The following is a 24,652-nucleotide window of genomic DNA, read 5'->3' as shown; positions in this document are numbered from 1 at the left end:
TGTAAGCATAGCTCTGCTCCAAAGAGAATTTAGGTTCCTTGCGTAGGATTTCTCCACGCACCTGATCATACTCTAGGTCAAGTCCACTCAAAAATATGTGAACAGGCATCCGGGACATCGCTGAGGTCTCTTGAACTACAGCTGCAACATTATCATTCTGAGAGGCCACCCTTTGATCAATCTCCTGGAACATCACCACTAACTCATTATAGTAGGTAGGAATAGGCCGTCCATTTTGCTTTGCTTCAAAACACTTCTTGTTCAATTCAAAGATCCGGGTTTCATCAGAATCATCATAAAAAGTTTTCACTACAGCTTCCCAAATATCTTTTGTAGTAGGGAGACGAATATACCGGTTCATAAGAGAGGACTCCATGGAGTCAATGAGCCAACTTTTCACCTTTTCATTGTCCGTGGCCCAAGCTTCATACTCTGCAGAATTTATGGCGGGTTCAGCCTTCACTCCGGTCAGATAACCAATCTTCCCTCGTGCTCCAATGCGCATCCGCATTAGAGGAGCCCATATGGCGTAGTTGAATTCATTCAAGACAACACTTATTGGGAACACAGAGTTGTCTTGTTGGGTGGTGTAGTGGTGATAGATGACTTGTGAGGATGGCACCATTGCCTTCTCGGGATGTGATTGTTCGCCTTCAATTACAGGTCTGACCATTGAGGAATTCGGGATTTTTGCAGGATTGGGTTTTCTAGGGTTTCAAGATGGATCTGAATTTTTTTCAAAAAAAGGTAGGGTGATGGTGGTTTGGAATTCAATGGTGGTGGTACGTAGCGGTTTGTGGTGTTCTTCAAGATTCAGGATTCAAAGGATGCAGCGCAAGTTCAAAGGATTGAACCTGCTTTGATACCAAGTAGAAAAGAATACTCCAATTCAGGGTTAAATTGATGATTCTATTCATCCAACAATGAGGGTATATATACAAGTACAAAGGAGTAGTCTAACTCTAATAGGAAACAATCTTTCCATAATTACAAGATATCCTAATTAAATAAAATCCTAATTACATACAGATTTACAGCGATTCTACAAGACATCCACAATTTGAAAAACTTTGCCTACACTTGAAAATCAGTTGAGACATCTACAATTTAAAATACTCGCCCAATATTTGACAACTTGTCTGACACTTGAAAAATCGGTCCTGTGACCAATACTTGGTTTTATGAAATCTCTCTCAAGTTAGTCACTTAGTTTATTGCATGAACTTGGATCACGGGTGGTTTCATGATTGGTCATAACCCTTTATTTGCATGTGTGCACACCTTTGCAGTATCTCACTAAAGTTCAAATGATACCCAAACACACACAACCATAAGCTTCATGTGTTTCTTGTCTTTAAAAATGCGGTTGAGATACTCATTTCAAACCAACCAATTCTCTTACTTGGATGATTATGAAGTTCAGACTTGCTTGTCTACTGTGAGTTTTAGTCTTCCTCTTTATCTCGAGGCTAAAAAAGAATTTGAAGCCAGCGAGAAATCAGAAGTGAGGATGATAAAATCCACAAACACATAGATTTTGACCATCTTCATAAACTGAAGACTTCTTTGGTGGACTCGACCAACTTCTAAAGTACTTCAACCAATCAAACTATTGGATAACTTGGCTAACAATATTTTTTTCTTCGGCCAACCAAATTCTTGGTCAACTCGGCCGACTTTTCTTTTTTACTTCAGCCAACAAAATTGTTGGTCTAACTTGGCCGACATCTATTTATTTTTTTCAACTAAACAAATTCTTCGTCAACTTGACCGACAATTATTTTTTTACTTTAGCCACAAAATCTCTTAGCTAATTGGGCTGAGATATTCTCTTTACTTTAGCCAACCAATTTGTTAGCTGACTCGGCCGAGTTTAGTTTATTTTGGCCTATAACAAATATAGAAGTAAAATCTGTACTCCTACTAACTCAACCTTTTTTTAAATATTTTTTTATTCATTTTTGCCGAAACTAAAGCAAGAAAACAAAATGTAAAAATTCTTGTGGCCGTTATAGTGGTGGCCAACAATGCTTTATTTCGAACTCAGAAGTTTCTTTGTTTTCTTCATTCGGTTCAAGCTTTTGGAGGTCATGAAGCATTATACTAAAATCACATGTAGTATGTTCTTGATTTTCAGCCACCATGTAAGCCGATATTTCAACCTTCAGATATGTACTTGAATCACAAACTTCGTCTTTTACCTCAAATTTTGCTAATTATGATTTTTATAGGTCAACTTTGTCTCTAACAATCATGACAAAAAGTTCAATTTCTTCAACCAATTTGTCTATGTACTCAATCACATGATTGTCTAGTTCTTCGAGGGCACTTGAATGACTAATTTTGGGCTCTATCTTTAATTCAGCCAGTTGCGGAGCTTCTGGGCTGGTTTCATCTTCTACAACCGAACTAAAAATTTCCTCATCGTATTGGATGAATGGATGAGGTGGATGAGATACCATTGAAATCATATATGTATTTTGTCATGCTTGATATTCTTCCTCAAACTTTCTCTTTCTCTCCATGGACTCTTCTTCATACTTCTGCCAATCCTCATTCGGTTTCTCTTTATGCTTTTAAAAGTATTCATCCAACTGTTTTTAGCTCTTTTGGGAGTTTTCATATAAAATTTATGTACCTTTTGTATTGATTTTATAATTTTCCACTAATTCAGTTGGTGATTCAATACAAATTCAGGCTGTAACCATATATCCTGCCATTCAATTAGTCCATGTTCCATCCACGTAACGGTCATTAAATCATATTACTGTCCAGGTTTGTTCTCGATGATCCATAACTCATACATTTGACCAACCTATAAGAGAAATAGTGTTAACGTACTTTTTCCTTTTTCTTTGGACTGTATAAACATCTAGTAAACCAAAGTAGGTTTTGGGCCACAAAGGCAAAACCAGGAGCTTCAAAGAGAAAACAGAGGCGGCCATCAAGACCAACTCACAGCTACAACACAACTATATAACAAACCCACTAAAGAGAAATAAAAGAGCTGAAAACTCGGCTAATACAGCAAAAGTAACTAAATAAACAAAAGTCATCAAACAAGCATCAATGCAACTATATAGGAAAAAAGAAAACAAAAATTTGTTAAATCATTGCCTCTCCAGCTGGCCACCTGGCTAATAGTGGGTGGCCAACACCTTCATTTCGATTGTACGATCTAAACTTTATATTCTCCTTCGACCCAATGCTTAATTGGCTGATTTTCTCATCTTGGGTGAATGACTAATTAATTTCATTCTCGGCCAAATGATCGAGTGACTTCATTCTTGGCCCTTACTTAATTCAGCCAAAACTTTCTCTCATCCAACAGTGAGAGCTTACTAGGTTGACGTGCAAAAAATAGGTGCAAACATAGCCCTTCTAGTCTCATAAGCATTGGCTTTGAAGCCAAATGGTTATAAGACTTAAATAAAAGTAGAATGTCTTAAGACAACTCGATCATATGATCGAGATCCTCGGTCGAGACATCCAAAACTTGAGAACTTAGCTGAGACATCCAAGATTTGAGAAATTTGGTTGGCTGGGTTGTCGAAGACTAAAGATTCAATCTAGACATCCAACGTTTGAAAACTTAGCCGATACATCCACAATTTGAAAACATTAAAATTTAAAATACTCACCCAACACTTGAAAACTCAGCCATGTGACCAATACTTTGAGAGCTTGGTTTTATGAAATTTCTCTCAAGTTAGTCATTTAGTTTATTGCATGGACTTAGATCTCAGGTGGTTTCATGATTGGTCATAAACCTTTATTTGCATGTGTGTGCACCTTCACAGTATCTCATTGAAGTTCAAATGATACGCAAACACACATAACCATGAACTTCATGTGTTTCTTGCCTTTGAAAATGCGGTTCAGGTAGTCATTTTAGCCAACCAATTCTCTTACTTAGATGATTATGAAGTTTAGACTTGTTTGGCAACTGTGAGTTTTAGTCTTCCTCCTTATCTTGAGGTTCAGGAAGAATTTGAAGCCGGTGAGAAATCAAAAGTGAGGATGATGAAATCCACAAACACACAGATTTTGACCATCTTCGTTTTCTATAACCATGAAGTATGATAAACGTTTTAGGATTTTTAGATTGTTAATTGTGATTTCATGATATGTTGATGATTGTTTCTTGATTTTGTGTTTCAATCCCATCTTTTATATGTTTATCTTAGTTGGTTCGAAACAATTAGGATTTGCATATATCCCACCTTTTATATGTTTATCTTAGTTAGTTCGAAACAATTAGGATTTGCATATATCTGATTTTAAATTAAGATTTGTTAGCGTTCTAGGTCTTAATTGCTTAAGTGGAAAACATATAGTTCCTTAGGTGAATTAACAATGAGTTTTGCATGCTTGATTAGCGTTCTAACTTGTGTGTTTGGCTTAAATCAATCAAACTTTCATTGATCTTTATGCGTTACATATATTTTGTTAGTAAGTAGCGTTCTATGACTAGCATTGCATATTTAATAGGATTAACTATGATACATTCATCTAGTTAAATTAATTGAGGGAAGTAATAAGAACTTTCTATGCGTTCATCTTTGTTCTTGATTGATTTCTATCTTCATCATATGTTGATTCGTGATTTATAATTTGATATTCTGTTTTTGTGTTAATGATTGATAACTACATCTTCTCCATTCATCTACTTCTACTTTGATTCAGATTTGTTTGATCACCTGTATAAGTTAGGTTAGATAATTAGATTAGAATACAAACTCTCATAAATCCCTTATCTTGTAATTTTCGTAAATATATACTTTTACTTTGTTTTATTTTTGTTTCATACTTTGTGAATAATACTAATTTGTTTAACGTTTTTGACAGGAAGTATACCCCAATCTCCGGCTTAGAACGATGCCCTACTTACTCTTAACTACAATCTGATGCAGGGTTTAAAATCAACAAACCATATACAGACTATTAACAATTATAGCTGTTCATGAGAAACACAAGAAATAAACAACTAAAGTAGCAACAAAAGCAAGCAATCCTTGCTGAGATACTTCATAAATGAGATTAAAGAGGGAGAGAGTACACAAGCATAACAAAGCAAAACTCTCTAATTTGAAGAAAGCAAAGTAGCAAACATTGCAGTCAACGCAAAGACAGAGAAATGAAATGAAAGAAAGCTAACACGAAGCTCAAACGAGTGGCGAAATTCCGCTTTAAGCATTGCAGCATTTGAGCAAGTTAACAAAGCTGTAAGAAAAGTAGCAACAAAAGCAAGCAATCCTTGCTGAGATACTTCATAAATGAGATTAAAGAGGGAGAGAGTACACAAGCATAACAGAGCAAAACTCTCTAATTTGAAGAAAGCAAAGTAGCAAACACTGCAATCAAAGCAAAGACAGAGAAATGAAATGAAAAAAAGCTAACACAAAGCTCAAACGAGTGGCGAAATTCCGCTTTAAGCGTTGCAGCGTTTGAGCAAGTTAGCAAAGCTGTAAGAAAAGTAGCAACAAAAGCAAGCAATCCTTGCTGAGATACTTCATAAATGAGATTAAAGAGGGAGAGAGTACACAAGCATAACAAAGCAAAACTCTCTAATTTGAAGAAAGCAAAGTAGCAAACATTGCAGTCAAAGCAAAGACAGAGAAATGAAATGAAAAAAAAAAACTAACACGAAGCTCAAACGAGTGGCGAAATTCCGCTTTAAGTGTTGCAGCGTTTGAGCAAGTTAGCAAAGCTGTAAGAAAAGCCAAACAAAATCCTAATTCGATTCTGAGATATCGAAACCAAGCCAGAAGCATAACATGAAAAAAAATAATAATAAACAAAATGTTGAGCTAGAGCGGTAATTTTAGGAGAGATATCGTACCATCTAAGTTTGAGGACAGGTTTCTGAGGGCGAGAGTGAAGGAAAACGAAGAGTCTCGTCTATTGGCTTGGAAGTGAGAATGAGACCATGAAGGAGGGGATGAGCGAGAGAGAGTGTGAGTGAGAGTGAAGAACAGCACTACTACTATTTATATTTTCAATAATTAGTAATGAAATTTTTTTCCACGGAGATATTCCACTGCCGTTCCTGTTCAAATGAGAATTTGATTTCTAAATTGAAATCAAGACCGCTGATCATGCTCGCAATTGGGGGGAAGAGGGTGTAGGGATCAGTGGAGAGACTCGACCATAGAGGATAGTTGGCATGGAACAATTTTAGTGAGTCTAGATTTATTAGAGATTTAGAATTTATTTGGGATTTCAGAATTTATGTCGTTTTTATATTGTTATAGCAGGTTAAGAAAGGAAATGTTGGAATTAAATTTAGAATAAACGTTTTTATCAAAGGTTGAGAGAGGAAAGATTGAAATTCAATTTATTTCCATCCGAGTGTTTTAATGGGGAAGCTGATGTAAATAAAATCCTATCAAGATAGAGAGAATCTTACATCTCTTTCTTCTATAATCGTGAGTTTAAGGAAAAAGTAGTGTTTTTGGTACCTTAGCAGGTGACACAAACTAAGGAGGGACTGCTGTTGTGGAGCAAAAACAAGGATTGACTCACCTTTTTTTTCTTCTTCTTCTTCAAGGTTTAGGAGTTCTTATTCCAATGATAGATATATATATATATATATATATATTTCATAATTCTTTAATTTTTGTGTGAACTATGATATGTTAATTATCGTACGAATATATTCATTATGCATGTAGTTGGTTATGAATGAAACATAATTTGTAACTTTGTTAAATGTGATGAAATTTATGGCTTGTATATTGTGTCAACATAAATCATTGTCTGTGGTACTTCTAAGCGACTACTTTGTCACTGTCCGGAGACGTGGCGGATGTTGCCTATCTTGCTTTTGGACTCCTCCTTTCTTCTCAGTTCCCTTATCACTTTTCTCTCTTCCTATCTCTTCGGGTCAAGGAAGAGAAACAACTCATATAGCACTAATGAATGTTGTGTTTTCGAGATCTTGGTTCTAATCAAATTCATATAGCACTAATGCATGTTTTATTTTCAAGATCTTATTTCTATTTAAAGTTATCTTATTTCTATTTAAAGTTATCAACTATGATTATGTTTTTCTTATATGTTTAGGTTTTACGATTTGTATTTAATTTTTTTTACCGATTTCTTTTATCGTTGACAGCTAATTAATTCAAGTTAATAAGATAAGAGTTTGTTATTTTGAAGATTTTCCTTTGAGTTTTTTAGATTCAAGATCACTAAGAACAGCAAAGGCTTCATAATAAAAATCATCCAAAACAAGAAACTCAAATCTTAAAGATTTCCTACTTGTTTTTTGAGATTCGAGATTACTCAACAGCAAAAGCTTCATAATCAGTTATTGAACATTAAAACATTTAACTTCAGTTCTTGAACAATAGAACGATTTTTTTTTTCTGCCTCTTTTGTTCTGCTGGATCTCCTATGAATCTCCATCACCGCATCAGCCACTCCCACAACTGTCATTTCCGCTGCCACAACCACTATCACTGCTTCTACCGCCATCTCAAATGACCTTGGCATAGTTGAGGACTCCAACACAAGGACTTACTCCAACACCAGTACCTACTCCGCCATCACCACTAAAATCACTGCTCCTGCCACTGCCCCCACCAATACCACTACTCATGCCGCCATTTTTGGCTACCTAGGTAAATTTGCGGACTTTGTCACCACTAATAATAGTGACTTCTTTAATAGTTGTACAAACATCATTCTTTTTATGGCCGCATTACTGCCACTATCACTGTTCCTGCCATCACTGCCACTACTCTCTCCGCTACTCCCATCTCCAACACCACTTTGTCCATCCTCTTCTAGCAACTTTTTGAAAGGATTTTTGCTTTCGACATTTCCTCCAGTCTCTCCACTCCCTACATTGATCTCCAATACATTTCTAATTCTTCTCTCCATCTTTATCTCAGCAGAAATTTTCGGGTATTTAAAAAACTCATCCATATCAATCTTTCTTTTGATGCAATAAGTGAATACTTGAAGAGACAACTTTGTTAAAGTTGAGTGTGTAACATCCTCATAAACATTGGACAAGCTTTCCTCGTGTCTACGGGGTAGGTAAACAAGTTTTTCACTTACTTTATTCTTCTTTTCATGCTTGGAGAAACGGCTGTTGTAAGTATCTATAATTTCTTGCTGTCTATAGGTCTTCAACTAGAAATTGTACAATGTTATCAAGTACGTTTGAGATTGTGGAGTTTGATTTATGACACTTACCTTGATTTTATGACGTCGCTTTTATTTTAAGTGATTAAGACTTTGCCTTATTTGCTGATTTATTTTGTTCTGAATTTGAAAATATCTTGGCGTGCGGGGCCACGTCATTGGAATATATTATTTTCTTCTGAAATTTGGGGAACCTTTATGGATTTATGAATTTCTTGGTTTTGAATTTTTTTATTCAGCATACTTGGGTCAATATAGATTGTTTGTTTAGTTCTCCTCCTCATGTGAGTTGCAGTCGAGGCTCCTCCTCACTTACTTTGTGTTTGTGGGTTGAAGTCGAGGGTAGAGCTTGGGAGGCTTCTTTGTTGTATGGTGATTTCCTCTTCTCCATATCCTATTGTTACTTGACTAGCGGGACTAGTCGATTTCTTTCAACCAGCGGGGCTGGTTTTATTTTTCTTGTGTATCGGCTTCTCTTTCCTTCCTTATTACTTGTTTTGTGACTAGCGGGGCTAGTCGGTTTTATGGAAGTGAGCTTCAATCGGATTATGTTTATCTAGATGTTGCATGGATCGAGTTTTTAAAGAAATAAATGTGGGAAAGCATAAAAATTCATTTTCTTTATAATTACTTATTTTTGTCTACTCACGCTAACGTTTTTATATATTTCCCCTAGGCCCTTTGGTTTCAAATGCCCAGTTCACAGTATAGTTATTCGGGTTTAGGAGTTGAGGCTTAGCACCACCGCTGCTATCTATCCTTCGTAAGTTACTTGCTAACCTACCTTGTTTATCGTTGTTCTTTTGGCTTTAGGCTGCTTTGATAACCATGAGACTGTTGTATTAATATTGTAACCTATGACTTGGTTGTAATTTGAGATACTTGGATAATTTATTTACTCTAAATTGTGGAGTTGTTCGGTTTTGGGAGCAGGGTGGCTCAAATTGAGGGTGATTGTTTAGAAGTGTTTATTATATTAACAGGTTTTGGGCAGTCCACTTTTAGGGGAAGTTTTGCCCAATTTTGGGTAGAATTTTCTCAAAAAGTGGCCCTCACAGGGCCACCTCGAATCTCAGGGTGAGATAACGGGGTGGGTCCTAACACCATTAAAACACTTCAACGAAAATAAATTGAAATCCAAATTGAATTTCAATCTTTTCTTCCTCAACCTTTAATAACAACATAAATTCTAAATTAATATGGTACGCGCCTCACGCGCCTTCCCAATTTGGGAATTAGGGTTTCTGCATTCGCTCTTTTGTTGCTCCTTCATTATCCTCTGGGTTGCTTGGGTGACTACTTGGAGATCAAATTGGCCAGGCTTTGATAAACCTAAACCCAATAGCTCTCTCCTACCTTTTGTATTCCAAGTTCCGATTCTCTGTGATGGTAGGAAGTTGGGACCTGCAAATTTCGGCGCAGTCAATCATTACGCCCCTAAAGCCCCTTTTCGACGGAACTTGTTCATTCCCGAGAGGAAGATCGCTTCGTGGTCGTTGTACACTAGTTCGATTGCTTTGCTTCATTTCCACGATCAAAATCCTGTGATCCACTCTCTCCTGTGGGTTCTGTTCTGCCCAGTTTTCATGATAACTACTTCACAGGGAGATCTCTTTAACCCTTCAAATTCTTTTCTTGAATTTTCTATTTGCGTGTCTATAAATCCTACTGTCACTGGTATTGGTTGTTTTGTTGCATGCTCAAATCTTTTCATTTTCTGCAGATTTTTTCTGTTGCATGTGCTTGTAACAGATTCTCTTATTTGGGTGATTTGTTTGGATGCCTCTGGTGCTCGAAACTTGGGTGATTTTGTTTTGCTTAAGGAAAACTATAGATGTGTTGTTTTTTATCTACATGAAGATTTCGTGGCCATTTCTGGATACTCTAAGAAGAGGACCATTTTTGATGCTCCTTGCCCCACAAAGATAACTAGGCTTTTGTTAGATCTGATGATGACCAGTAAGGACCAAGAATATGGATCAGTTTCAAACACATTTGTTAATCATGAGAATCCTTAGTTGGAATAGCCGGGGCTGTTCCTGGCCAGGTTTTCTATCTCAAGTTCAATTCTATATAACTGGCTTAAAGCTAGACATCTTGTTTGTCCTTGATACTAGAATTCATGATGAAAGTCAGGCCAATAAAATTGCTTCTCGGTTTGCCTTTTATTTCGATAAGTTTGATTTTGTTCTTTCTAATGGACAGAGTGGCGGATTACTCTTACTTTGGAACTCTAGTACTGTTAATTTAAATGTTTTAGATCATCATGACAGATATCTGCATTGCCAAGTTAATGATATGAACTCTCTCACAAATTGGTATATTTCTTTTGTCTATGCTTATCCTCAGAAGCAACTACAGACCAATTTTTGGGGTGTTCTAAGTAATTTGGAACCCCAAAATAATGATCCTTGGATCCTTGTCGGTGATTTTAACAATATTGTTTCTGCTGATGAGAAATGTGGTGGTAACTCCCCTTTCAATATGTTTATGCAGAACTTTGTTAACTTCTTGAATAATATTAATATGACCTCCCTAAAGGCTGAAGGAATACCTTTCACTTGGACCAACAAACACAAAGATCACACTGTCATTTATGAACGTTTGGATAGAGCGGTTGCTAACCCTAGTTGGCTTCAACTTTATCCCTATTGCACTCTAGAGAACCTACCAATTCTAGGTTCTGATCACGGCCCTATTTTATTGACTACTTTACCATCCAAATTTTCTAGAACTAAATCTTTTAAGTTTGAAGCTATTTGGCTTTCCCATCCTGATTTTGTTAACTTAGTTAAGCAGAATTGATCTCAAAACCTTGATCCTAACCCTCTTAAGAATTATTTGGCAATTTCTAGGGTTTTTTCTCACCAGCTTTCTAACTGGGGTAGAGATGTTTATGGGAGCCTTTTTAGAAACCTAAATAACATTCAGAATGATTTGAATTTTTATCAGAATCAATTGATGCTTTTTCCGACCTCCATTTTCCTTCAGAACAAAGTTGATGAACTCTTTGATCAATTCCTAGAACTTGAGAAAAGTGAAGAACTTTTTTGGGCTCAGAGAGCTAAGGCAAATTGGCTTTCCTTGGGTGACAAAAACACGAAGTATTTTCAAACTCAAGCTACAATTAGGAAGAGAAGAAATAGAATTACTAAAATAAAAAATGAGTTAGGATTATGGATTGATGATCATACTGATATCAGTTATATTTTTTTGCAGGACTTTCTGAGAAGATTCAAAGCAACAAATGCCATTAACTTGGAAAGGGCTACATCGTTTGTTAATATTCTTGAACCCATTATTGATGGTGCTGACAATGCGAACCTCTTAAAACCGGTAACTATGGATGAGATCCAGCTAGCTGTTAACTCTATTGGAGCCCTGAAAGCTCCTGGACCTGATGGCATTCATGCCATGTTTTATCAGAAGCACTGGGACTTAGTCAAAGACAAGATAAGTAACATTGTTATGGATTTCTTTCAAAATAATACGTCACTGAGGCTCTTGAATCACACTAACATTGCTTTGATCCCTAAAGTTGACTCCCCTGAAATTGTTAGTCATTTTAGACCAATTAGTTTGTGTAATGTTGTTTATAAGGTTATCTCCAAAATTCTAATTGCTAGATTAAAACCTCTCCTGGTTAAGTGCATATCAAGAAACCAAGGAGCTTTTGCTCCTGGAAGATCTATTGTTGATAATATCCTCATTGCTCATGAATTATTTTCTTCTTTCAATAGAAAGAAGGCTACTTCTGGCTCCATGGCTATTAAGCTAGATTTGGAAAAGGCCTATGATTATTGGATTGGAATTATATTAACCTGTGTTTACACAGATTTGGGTTGGATGTTAAATGGATCAACTTAATACTGGAATGCATTTCTTCTGTTACTTTTTCCATTCTTATTAATGGCAAGCAAGAAGGTCATTTTGCTCCTTCTAGGGGTATTCGTCAGGGAGATCCTCTCTCTCCCTATATTTTTATTCTCTGCATGGAACCTCTTATTAGACATTTAAATCACGCTGCTTCTAACTCTAAGAATCATGTTGGCATTCTCTCCTCCCCTGGGGGACATAGAATATCCAATCTTATGTTTGCTGATGATTGTTTAATTTTTGCCAGAGCGTCCAACAAGGCAGCTCATAACATCTCCAGAATTCTCCTCCTTTTTTCCCAAGCATCAGGGCAGAAGATCAACTTAGATAAGTCTTCTATTTTCTATTGCTCAAAGATCTCTAATAGTACTAAATCTGATATTACAAGTATTTTGGGAATTCAACACAAGGTTTCAATTGGTAAATATCTAGGGATCCATAATATTGTTTTCTGGAAAGACCCCTTGAATGCTAAAGAATTACTTTTGAAGATCTCAAATAAGCTCAGTGGTTGGAAAAAGGCCACCCTTTCTAGAGCGGGCAAGCTTACTCTTATAAAATCTAATATTGTTGGAATGCCAAACCATGTTATGTCTTGCTTCAATTTCCCTCCAAAAGTTACTAAAGCCATTGATAAAGAAACTAGATCCTTCTTCTGGGGTAGGGATTGTCATTCCCCCCAGTTGCTTGGAACCAAATTTGTCTACCTAAATCCTTAGGTGGTCTTGGAATTCGGCCAGCGGCTTCCTTCAATAAGGCTGCTTTGGCAAAATTAGGCTGGAAAGTGATCTCTGATCATGATAACTGGTGGGTGGATATTGTTCGTAGGAAATACTTAAGAAAACAAGCTTTTTTCATGCAAAATAAGCAGGCCAACCATTCTATGGCCTGGAAAGATATTCTTGATAATAGAGATCTTTTAATTCAAGGTATGCGCTGGATTGTTGGTAATGGTACTGACATCAAATTCTGGACTTTCAACTGGGCCTTTTCTTTCCCTTTGATCAATCTTATTTCGCCTACTAATAGGATTTCTATTGATATTGATGAGAATGTTAGTGATTATATTGTTAATGGCTGTTGGAATGTTAATAAACTTTCTGTTTTCCTTGATCATGATACAGTTAACTCTATTTTAAGTATTCCTCTTCCTGCTTTGGACTCTAGGGATGAATTTGTTTGGGGGCCGACCTCCAGCGGTATTTTTTTTGTTAAATCAGCCACTTGGCTTCAATGTGATTCGGTTGTTCCCCATTCGAGGGTTAAAATTTTGAATGAAATCTGGAGACTTAACATTCCTCCTAAGGTCAAGATTTTCTCTTGGCTCTTAGCTAGGGGAAGATTGAAAACCAGGGCAAGACTTGCTCGTTATTCTACTAATTATGATTCCTTGTGTGCCCTTTGCAGCTCAGGGGATGAGGACTTAAACCACCTTTTCTTCTCCTGCCCTTTTGCTGCAAATGTTTGGCGCTTTGCTGGCATTACCAATATAGAATTCCAAAACTTTGAAGAATGGTTTCTTTCCTGGTTCAGGAAGGATTACCAAAAGTCTGCTACTGAAAATCTTCTCCTTCTTTGCTAGAAAATTTGGGAGGCGAGGAATAACCTCATCTTCAGACATTCTCCCTCTCTTCCTAACATGGTGGTTCATGCTGCGGCATCCATTGGTGAGAATTATAGAAGGAATAACCCTTGCCATTTCAAGGGTCATGCCCCTACCACTCAAGTTATTCGCTGGCTTCGCCAAGCTCAATTTCGATGGTTTTGTTGTCAACAATAAGAAAGCAGCTGCTAGTTTTGTTATCAGGGATCATGATGGCTCCCCCCTTTTTGCTGGTGCGAGAGCTATTGGTCATGCTTCTGTCCCCATTGCTGAAGGAAGTGCTATTCGTGATGGTCTTTATCATGCCCTCCTACTTAATTGTCGAAGGCTTTATGTTGAAGGTGACTCCAGGTTAATTACAGACTCTATCAACAAAAATTGTGCTCCTCCTTGGCGTCTTCGTACTCTTGTGAAAGACATCCCGAGTCTGGCTAGCAATTTCGAAGCTATTTCCTTCTCTTATGTTTCCAGGGAAGCCAACTTCGTTGCTGATGCTGTTACAAATATGGGTCATAGATCTTCTACTCCTATCACTTGGTCGAAAAAGTTGCCGTTCTCTGCCTTGTCTGCTTTTAATTTTGATTAGTTTGGTTCTGGTTGTAGTAGGGGCTTTAAGTTGTAATTTTCTTTCCCTTCTCAAAAAAAAAAAAAACATAAATTCTAAATTTAATTCCAACATTAATTTTCTTTCTTAACCATCTATAACAACATAAAAACAACATAAATTCTAAAATCCTTAATAAATTCTAGACTCACTGAAATTGTTCCATGCAATAACTCCTAATTAAACCCCTACTAAGTCATAATAGATTTCAGCCTAGAAAAATTCTCTTTCTAAAATAATACTACCTGCAAGAGAAAATGCCCTTTCAACATCCTTTCGGTATGCCTCTTGTCAGTGTCACTTCTTCTTCAGTTACAAGACATCTAATTGATTGGACAAGAGTCACCCATTTTGGATAAATACCATTAGGAAGATAATAAGCAACATTGTGATGTTTACCATTGATTTCATAATCCAGATGTCGTGATTCGCCAGCTATAAGGGCATCAAATAATGGTGAACGCTCTAGAATAGTGATGATGTTTTGCGCTCTTGGGATCCCAAAAAATGCATGCCATATCTATGTGTCAAAATTTGCCACGGCTTCCAGAACAATGGTGAGTTTTTTCGCTTCGCCGCTGAAGCTTCCCTACCACCCTGTGGGACAATTCTTCCACCACTAATGCATGCAATCTAATGACCCCGATCATTCCAAGAAACCTTCATCAAGACCTCATTATAGAAGCCTAACCAAATCATTTGAGTTTGGTGCCCGGAGGTAACGTCCCTGGTAGATCGTGACAATGGTACGGCAAAATTGTCCCATGTTCTCCATTGCAGTTGACTTAGGAATCCTAAAGGATTAATCCAAGGAATCTGCTGAGCATGCATTGAAAAGCATACGGAGTGCGCATGTTAGCTTTTGATGGAGAGAGAAGCTGGGTTGGCCGGTGTCATCATATGATTGCCTAAAGTAGGGGTTGACTGTCTGAACATTGTCTAGCATGCGAAGCAAAACCTTGCACTTCATTTTGTAGCGACATCTGAACTCAACCTCATTGAACACCAGATTATCCACGAAGTGGTCATTAAACAACATTTAGTTAGCTAACCCACGTTGTTGATTTTTGTAAGTGCGACCTGGAACTGAGCCACCCCACTGTGGTTGTTGATGAAGTTGCTCATAAGCCCTCCAATTTCTATCATCCGCCTTTTATTTGCAATTCTGAGGCTTGTATCAACTTCTTCCTCCTCCTCCTCCTCCTTTTTTTTGTTGCATCTCCTCCTCTTCTTTGGTGGTCATCTCCTCCCACTTGGCAACCTAATTGGAATTCATTGCAGAATTTAATTAAAATCTCTATGAAAGAAAGTGATTGAAGATGAAGTGGTTGAGATGGTGAAGAATGGAACCAAAGCATAGCTTATATTGAGTTTTAGAGCTAAAAATAAGATATGCCACATGGACATAAAATCTGGTCAAAAATCTTGATGAGGAATTATATCTTGACACGTGGCCACGTTAAATCCTATATGAAAATTTTGAGAAGATGACATTGGGATAAGAGGACATAAAATCTAATCAAGAATCCGAATAGTTGCTTACAAAGTGGCACATGGCACTATAAAATTATATCCAAAAAATTAATAAGATTTGATTAGAAAAATAATTATATAATAGTAGAAATAGTAGCATAGTTATAAAATACTGCATATTTGAAATATATAATGAAAAACAATAAAGTAACATGACATTTAAACTTATAGCCCTAAGGGTTGGAGATGGTCAAAATTATAGCCCTTACTATTTGCATGAATAATGATTATCAGAGGCTAAAATTTAGCCCATGAATAGTGATTATCAGAGGCTAAAATTTAGCTCATGAATAGTGATTAAATAAAGCCATTTCACATGGAGGTGACTGTTTATTTGTGATTAGTGTAATGAAGGAGGGAGATCCTCTAATGAATGAGAGATGATTCAGAGCACCGACGTGCACTTGCACCAATATGAATGGATGGTTAGATTGCATTAAATAAACCTTTTGTTTTTTAAAAATAAGGTTGATAATAATTATCAATGGTTGAGATTGTTTTATAAGTGTTGGGTTACTTACACCGTTGGTGCATATAATAATTTCTAGTAATAAAAACCTTATAATATAATAAAGATCAAGTGAAGACTTTTGAATTAACAGTTGGGATGAGTAATTTAAACTTTAATTGATATTTTAAAATTTAAACATGTCATCTAATCGTTCATTTAAAAGTTTTCGCTCGATATTTGTTATAAGGTGCTCGGTGGAAACTCACCCGTAGTTACATTACACGAGGATTAAAAACAAAAATCATTCAGCTGTTTTTCTCACGCGTTCAAATGGTGTAACCCAGCCATATACACTTCCGCACATGTACACGTAAATGGTTCGATATATATTACCAACCCCAAAAGTCCAACCAAACATCATAGCGCAACTGAATTGGACACCAAAATCCCATTTCTTTCTTCTTTTTGGGTCTTCCTTATATTCTGTACATTTTCTCCTTCACTTCCTTCCAATTTTGACTTCCATTTCTAGACATTGGATAGAGAATGCCACTGTAACAAGAAGAGGAAGAAGCAGAGATAGAATGGCGGTCTCGGCTTTCAAATCCTCCACCAGAAGAAGCAATCCCACCGGTGCCTCAACTTCATCATCATCGTCAGCTATTTCTAAACGGAGCACCGATATAGATACTAGTTCAACCAAGAAACCAAACCCACCAATCAGAAGATCCAGAAGTGTCAGCGCTTTCTCCAGAAGTGTCAGCACTCTCGACTCTCAAGATAATATTTTCTTGAACAAGAGAGACAACCCTCTCTTCTGGTCTACGGATTCCCCAACCGCTGTTGACCCCAAAACCCCGCTAGTCAAACCCGACAAAGATTCGAGGCCGGCAACCTCGTCCAGTGCGGCCGATACTAGAAGGGGACGGTCGGTGTCGCGGAACGCCGATGTTTTGGTCGGTCGGAGCCAGTCCAGAGTTGACTCGAGTCGGAGCCTGTCCAGAGTCGACACTGGCCGTCGCAACCGCTCCGTTTCCCGGTGTCCGGAGCCCAGGGGGCGTTCCGTCATTTCCAAGGTTTAATATTTACCCTTTTCAGTTCAGCTCAATTTGAGTTTGGAGTAGTTCAGTAGATGAGTTTTGAGTTTGTTTTGTTGTGTATGTACAGAGTGAAGATGAACAAGAATGTACTTCTACATTGAATAAAGGGGACGAAGGCAAAAAGGGCGGGTTAGTTAGAACTAGCTCTGATGAGTTGGATCAGTTGAAAGGCTTAAGGACGTGGTCCAGTCAGCATTCGCCTTTCCAGCCTTCACATGCAAACTTGGTAAGATGATTCATTATCCAACTCTGTGTCTGTGTCTATGATAATGACTATAAAGTTGGTTGGTTGTTTATTTTGCCTTTTGTTGTTTGGGTTTCGCTTTTTAGTCCAGCTTGCAATCTTCGAATTGGGAAGACGGAGTTTCCACAGCAAGTTCCTTATCTGGAGCCGAAGATAAAACTTTTAAAGCAGCTTGTGAACAGATGAATATGAATTATGGACATTCTGGTGATGATTTGGTTTGTATTACTTGGAGACTCGAGCTTGCTTTTTATGTGTTTGTGTTAATTTTTATCTGCAAATTAGTTAAGATTGTAAAGCTGGCTTTTGAAATATTAAATGGCCTTTAAATTTGCAGTCAGTTCAAGCAGTTCATTTGGAAAATGATACCACAAGCAGCAATATATATGAAACAGTTCGATCTGAAGTGAGACGTGCTATCTCTGAGATTCAAATTGACCTTGAAAGTGTGAGTCCTTTTTGGATTTTCTTAATCATTTGCACAGCTATATATGAAACAGTTCGATCTGAAGTGAGACGTGCTATTTACCTGTGTATTTTGAATTAATTACTAAATCCAAAAAATATTCAAGGTGGTAATGCAATTATTATCTACATATATGATATACCTTCTCTCTTTGCTTGATCATAGTCTGGCATAATTAGGAGATAAGTATCATCGTCTTTTTTGCTCACTGTGGAAATATCAAACTTTTGATAATATATTTTAAGAACTAAAGTCTTTTATCACTTATGGCTTGTAACCAACCTCTATCTTCTAAGTTTTCATTGATATTCCTTGGAATATGAAACTGCAATTTGAAATTCTAGTATCTGAATTCAGTTGTATGGACACATAGCATATTAATACAGATGTCAAGGTACGACAATTTGAGATTATAAATGGAAGGTTAAAGTGACTATTTAAAAGAGCTCTTTAGGAGTTAGGCATCACAATACAAACCTAGTGTCTAACCTTAAGTAAAACATTTGCTTAGGCAATTTGAACCCTAAGCATATCATGTAGTTGTTAAAGGAGAGACCTTAATGTACGTGTAATGTCTTGAACAGATGGATCACCACCAGGTTTTGGACAGTTTGGTTGAGGATTTGTTTTTGGCTCTTTGTTTTTAGGAATCATGGAGGCAGTACCTACCTTACAAATAACCGCTATACCACAGCCTGTTTCTTCAGATGACTAGTAATTTATAGATTTATTTTTTGTGTTGTTTAGCTACCGAAAAAAAAAACTGTCTACATGTTCTTAGTTGCCATATTTTCTGTGTTCTTATAAATATACATCTCTTGTGCTTGCTCCCATGCAATTGCTTTAATTAACAAGAGCAATGTCAAGAGGCTGGCATTTAAAAAAAAAAAATTGTATGTATTTGCAGACTGCAGGCATTGTTTTTATTTTGATTATATTCTCTTTGCTTCTTACAAGCTCAGGCTATGCGAAGGGGCAATACTCCGGCACTGGCAACTTCTGACGTTTCTGATATCCCTCCTGACCTGGTAAATCCAAGTGCAGTTGAATTAGTTTTGGACATCAGAAGAGAATATGCCAAAAAACTTGAGCAGGTAAAATTTCCATTTCTGTAACCATGCTTGGTATGAGGTTGTGCCAAAGTTTGACCATGCTGATTAGTTGGGTGTGGCTTAATTGACATTTGACAATGTCATTGCTTGGAAGTTACTAGATAGAATATGTTAGAGTAGATGAAGACACAGTGATCTGATTAAGCCAGATGACTATGTTTCATCAGGGACACGTGCCTGTTGTTGTGGCACTGTAATTCAGATCCCCTTTTCATTTTTGATGGGGTACATAATTGATGTGGCAGTAATTTTACAATCCATTATTTAGTGTAATGTGTAATCTGGTACTTCAGTAGGACTGTAGGAGTGTATTATTACTTTTACCTTTAAAATCATGAGATCCCCACATTGCAAATGCGTGCATTGGAATTTTTGAAGTGGTTGCTTCATGCAACTATGTTAAGGGTTTGAAGAATCTAGTTACCCTGTTTTGACATTACTTTTGGGTGACCCAAAATTCTTATCAATTGCTGTTGTGTATGCCTACTGAGTTTCATCTAAAAGAAGCTTCCTTTGTTGACGTGATTTAAAAGAGATGTTGATCCCCATTAAGGAAACAATGTCATTGAAGGGATACTTCCAACCCTTTATTCTTCTTGCTTTTTGCCTCTCTCTTTTTTTTCCCTTCTAGTTTTATTTTTTTATTTTTTTATTCAGTGTACAATATCTCTACTAAGTAGAACGTTGCCTTAAGCTTGCAGTCCAAGGAACGGGCTAGCAAACTTCAATCAGATCTGGCTGTTGAGGAGCACCGTGGACAAGAGCTCAGCAGAATCCTGAAGGAAGTACTTCCAGATCCCAAGATATCTAATGCGCCAAAATCTCGTCCTGGAAGAAAAGTAGGAATTTTTTTCTTCTCCTTCAATTCCCTCCTAGTAGTTCGGTTAATTTCCATTTAGTATTATCGGATTTATTTGCCTTGGAGCATGGCAAGTGTGTTTGTTTTCTGGTGTTTTTTATATTCTTGGATGCAGATATTACAATAGATTCAGTTTTCAGAAAATGAAGCGAGTTTGTATGGATCTTCTGTGCATTTGCATATCTTAGGAAGTTGTTATCAACAATCCCAAAAAGTCAATCTATCCTCCATAGTATTGTTCTCTTGGTCAGTACACCAGGGAATTCTTCGTCAATCACCCTTGAATCTAAATCAAAGGGTGGAAAGAAATCTTTTCAGCTTGAGATAATTCGTTTACTACCCTTGGGTGTAGATTCTAGGGTGATTGACCAGGGTTTCTTCTGGTCACTACTGATCCAGAGAACAGCGTTGCTGCACCCCAAAGTTAATATTTATTAGCTCCGGTATGCTCAAAATAAAATAAAAGGAATTGGATTAACTTTTAAAGAGTGTTAATAACAAATTCTCCATCTCTTAATAAATTGTTAAATGCTGCCTCTTGGATTTAAATTAACATTTACCAAAAACTGTACTAGGACATGTCACTTGAAAGTTCGTTGGAGCATGTATCAAAATGCGTCTGTGCACAAATGCTCTATATATGTACATGGAATATTTATCACCGCTTGCTCAGAAGCTTTCTTATGTTTTGTGTATGGTCACAGCCATAAAAACATTGAGAACAGACTTGCATCCAGAATTCAGATAAAAACATCACACTCTGTCTCTTGTCCTTTCTTCATGCTCATCTATTAAATTGCTCTCACAGGCTAGCATTGAAAGAAGAAAGATGTCAAAACGTCTAACAGAAGAAGCTCTGGCCTATTTTGATGAGTGTGTATCCCTGTCAACTTTTGATAGTTCTGACTTTTCATCGCCAGAGGATCCACCTTTCAACTTAGTTGGTATTAATACCCCTGTTGATAAAAGTCTATCTTTACTCCAAGAAAGTTCAAGTGCTTCAGTCATGAATAGCTCAAACCGTAGACTCAATGAAAAACAGGTCCATCCCATACCTTTGTGTTTAACTGTTTACTATAAAGTTTTTGTTTTTGTTTTCTTTTTTCTACCGCTTTCTTCCCCTAAACTATTATGTTTGTGAATGGGAAGAAATGCATCTAAGTTATGGCGACCAAGTTGTACATATATCCTCATTTGGGTTCATTTCTCTAGCATATAATTGTAAGACCATTCTGTCAATTGACTCAGACAGCTGCTGGATTAAGTTTTTTCAGTTCAACTACTGAACTCAGTAAATTTATTGTTAGTTCAGAATTTTTTCAAGTCTTTTACAATTTAAATGAAGTATATAAAAATTACAATTGGAAATAGATATTTCAAAAAGGTATAGTAAATTAAGCAAGAAAAGTTCAATATGTTATCAACTGTGCATGCCAATCTGATATGGTGTTATCACACTATGAGAAAGCAAATTACTTTTCAAATTTAACTATAGAGTAAAGTGTTTGGTATTAGAGTATGAATCAATTTAGGTATAGGAAGTTTGATTCTAGTTACATTTCAGCTGGCATAATTGGGGAAAGAGCTCACTTGATTAAAATTCAGTTCTGTCCCTAAAATGCCTTCCTAAGCCTGGGTGAAGAAATGACTAATCTAGTAAATTTTAAAATTCTGTGGGGTTCCCTTTTGTTGTTCAATTCCCACACCACATTCATTATTTCCTGATCAAATATCCAGTGCTATTTGGTTCTGACAACTATATTTTTACATTGTTGATGTTTGCCTTTTTTCATTTAGTTATTTTTCTTCGGCCTGATCTTCCTAGTAATTTGGGTCTGTTCTCCATTTTCCACTTCGGCTATTTTAGTTTCAATTTTGTATGGATTTTAATATTCATCTTCTTCCCTTTTTTTTCTTTTTTTCTTTTAGTGTACTTTTACTAAACTTTGATTTCTGATGATACTATGTTAGTTTCTTTTTCAGGCATTGAGCATCCAAAGTCAATTTACCAATGCCCAAAATCCCTCAGGACTAATGGTCAGCAGTGGTCCTGCAGAGCCAACCTTGAATCAGATTAGTCCTAACAGTGCCAACAGAGCCAAAGAGTGGAAATTCTCATTTGCTCATAAGCCAGCTGAAACCCTTGAGCTTCAACAAGACATTAGGAAGTACATCAGACATTTTGAGAAAGATGACATGGAATTGCAGAGTGCAAGATCCATCTCTTGTGATTTGGGTGAGTATCGCTTGCAGGCTGCAGCACAAAGTTATAAGTTTGACAGGGTTTTATTTGGAAATAGAATAGAGTCGAGGGGTATTTTACTCTGTGGCGGTGGTATTTCAAGTTCATTTTCTCCATTTGCTTCTTTTTTCTGAAAGAACACACCAGTTATTGAAGGAAGAATGTTTGATTGTAAATTTAGTTTTTACAAAAATGATTTTGAATGAATGAGTAAATTTTGTAGCATACTTGTACTATAGCGAATCAAACTATTCGAACAGTTTGTTACCTATTATACCCTGTTGGGAGACAATTTTGTACAATCCGATTAATTTCCTGTCAAAATTGAATACCCAGCGTCTGGCCACATTAGGGATAACATTCTCACTTCCAATATTCAGCCTAAAAACACTCAGGTTTATGGCCTCTTCTTTTTCTTCTATCAACTGGTCTTGGATAATTAGGGAAGCAAATACCGCAGCTGTTCAAGTTGGTCACCTTGCTTCAAGGTCGGAGTGTCCTCTGAATTGGATTCAGAATCCACATCCAACGCTCCAAATCTTGATGTCTGAATCCGTTTCAGCTCCCCCATGAGAGCTTGTTTCACGGGTTTCTTTCTTTCTGTTTTGTTTGTGTATCTTTAATCGCCAAAAAAAAAAAAAAAAACACTCGGCTGTTGCATTTTCTTTCTAAATATAACACGACAGTATATGGAAAACGCTTTGTTTCACAATTGTACGGCCATGATCTTTATGCTCCGTTTGGTATAAGCTTATATTGTGCAAAAAATTTGTAAGTCTAGCAGCAAAATGTTTTTGGTAAAATTAAATAAAGCATCTTATTTTAAAAGTTACACTATTAAGCTATTGCTGCTAATTATAGAAGTTGGTAGAAAATAATTTTCATAAGCTATATAAACTACAGTTGTTTACGACTTAAGCCGAGCTATCCCAAAATAGGCCATAGTCTGACATCGATGTTGAATAACTCTATATTTTTGGTTAGGAAGACGACAATATTTTAAGATTAAAAATTATGTAATATACTTTTTTGGGGTATGACAAGAAGAACCACATTACTAACTTTAGTCTCACTCTAACATAAGAATTAATAAGAAGTGTAGAGTAGATAGTTCTAACCAAGGACAAAATATCAAATATTAAGGATATATCGACAATTCGAAAAATGAAAATTTCGATAGAAATATCGAGGAAATGTCGATATTGGTAAATATTCAAGAAAAATAATGAAAATTTAAAGAAAAACTCAGAAATTTTGAATGAAACTTTTGCATATGTTTATTTGATCAATTATCTACTTTACTTCAAACGAATGTTGAATGAACATTGTTATATATTGAGTTGTAGTAATTTAAGATGAAGTTGTATATGCGGAGTCGTCTAATATTTCTTGAAATTTAACTTAATACTCTCAATGGTTTTCAACTTTTATAATAGATGGAATAGTGAATAGAATGAACTAGACCAATAATATAGACTACAGAAACCAAAACTTAGTGATATTAAATAATTATATACCTAGTAATATTAAACGTAGTTAATTTTTTATTACTAAAATAATAGCATAAGAAATGTATGAAGGATGAAGCTACGGAACATGAATGTGTAATAAATTCAATGAAAATGTTCCTTTTTTGTTTTTTCTAAAGTAAGAATTTGAAATATTGGTACTTCAAATTGAGAATTGGTCGTAAAAAAATATTTAGTTGTAAATTGGTTATTGATTACATATTTACCATAATCTTCTGATTAGGTTATATTAAAAGATGTAATTAATATGCAAATGGCTTGGTATATTAATGGCTTGGTAGCAAGAATGGTTTAGTAGCTATTGCTGTTGCACAAGCAACCAAGGTTCGACTCTTGGATTGTGCAAATATATTTTTCATTGCAAATTCATTATTCAAGTCTCAGTTGGGCATGTAGTTTTCAGTTGGGAGGGGCCATTTAGCCAAATATTCCTTAAATTCTCAGCAATTTTGAATGTTTCGCAAAACATTCATAAATATTGAGAAATTCCTTTGGTAACCAAGGATAATATCGAGGACTTCCAAAACCGAAAATTGTGCCGATATTTCGGCAATTTTTTTGATTTTTCAGTCCTTGGTTCTAACTTCTAACCTCTAACAAAACAATTAATAGCAAGTGCAGAATTATGAAACCATAATAAACAAAAGCCATAAACTCAATAAAATAGAAAAACAAAAACCAAGATATCAATATGATAACCATTTGATATAATTAGTATTCCAAAATTAGAATAAGACAAAAGACAATAAGCTCACCTTCAAATAATCTGCGCTTCATCATCAGCAGTAAATCTCTTTGTAATCGGGTCCCATCCAAACATAGAAATATGATGCATAAGCTGAGAGTAATTGGTGTATTGTTTCTTATACCATTTCACTC

General features: G+C 36.2%; 2 protein-coding genes across 3 annotated transcripts; both read left to right on the top strand.

Moving 5' to 3' along the window:
* The first annotated feature begins 13,739 nt into the window (after positions 1-13,739).
* On the top strand, positions 13,740-14,219 carry LOC112203492. The gene has a single exon (XM_024344461.1). It carries the CDS (start codon positions 13,740-13,742, stop codon positions 14,217-14,219), a length of 480 nt encoding a protein of 159 aa, XP_024200229.1.
* A 2,408-nt stretch (positions 14,220-16,627) lies between these two features.
* Positions 16,628-22,563, top strand: LOC112181834. Of its 2 annotated transcripts, XM_024320229.2 has the most exons (8): positions 16,629-17,297; positions 17,389-17,547; positions 17,652-17,783; positions 17,903-18,013; positions 18,994-19,125; positions 19,845-19,982; positions 20,811-21,044; positions 21,986-22,563. In XM_024320229.2, exons 1-8 carry the CDS (start codon positions 16,806-16,808, stop codon positions 22,376-22,378), a joined length of 1,791 nt encoding a protein of 596 aa, XP_024175997.1. In that variant the 5' UTR covers positions 16,629-16,805; the 3' UTR covers positions 22,379-22,563. The 2 variants fall into 2 exon arrangements, with proteins under 2 accessions (XP_040368845.1, XP_024175997.1); XM_040512911.1 differs by lacking the exon at positions 20,811-21,044 and having other exon boundaries at positions 16,628-17,297.
* Positions 22,564-24,652: the final 2,089 nt, after the last annotated feature.

Source organism: Rosa chinensis, chromosome 1, assembly GCF_002994745.2.
Source record: "Rosa chinensis cultivar Old Blush chromosome 1, RchiOBHm-V2, whole genome shotgun sequence".
Classification (NCBI taxonomy): Eukaryota; Viridiplantae; Streptophyta; class Magnoliopsida; order Rosales; family Rosaceae; genus Rosa; species Rosa chinensis.
Note: the sequence above shows the minus strand (reverse complement) of the source record. Positions and strands in the feature narration are given on the sequence as shown.

Coding starts and splice junctions, on each gene's coding strand:
- LOC112181834 (XM_024320229.2), top strand. CDS start 16,806: ATGGCGGTCTCGGCTTTCAAATCCTCCACCAGAAGAAGCAATCCCACC. Junction 17,784..17,902: donor GACATTCTGGTGATGATTTG/GTTTGTATTACT, acceptor TTAAATTTGCAG/TCAGTTCAAGCAGTTCATTT. Junction 19,983..20,810: donor AATCTCGTCCTGGAAGAAAA/GTAGGAATTTTT, acceptor TTGCTCTCACAG/GCTAGCATTGAAAGAAGAAA.
- LOC112203492 (XM_024344461.1), top strand. CDS start 13,740: ATGCCCCTACCACTCAAGTTATTCGCTGGCTTCGCCAAGCTCAATTTC.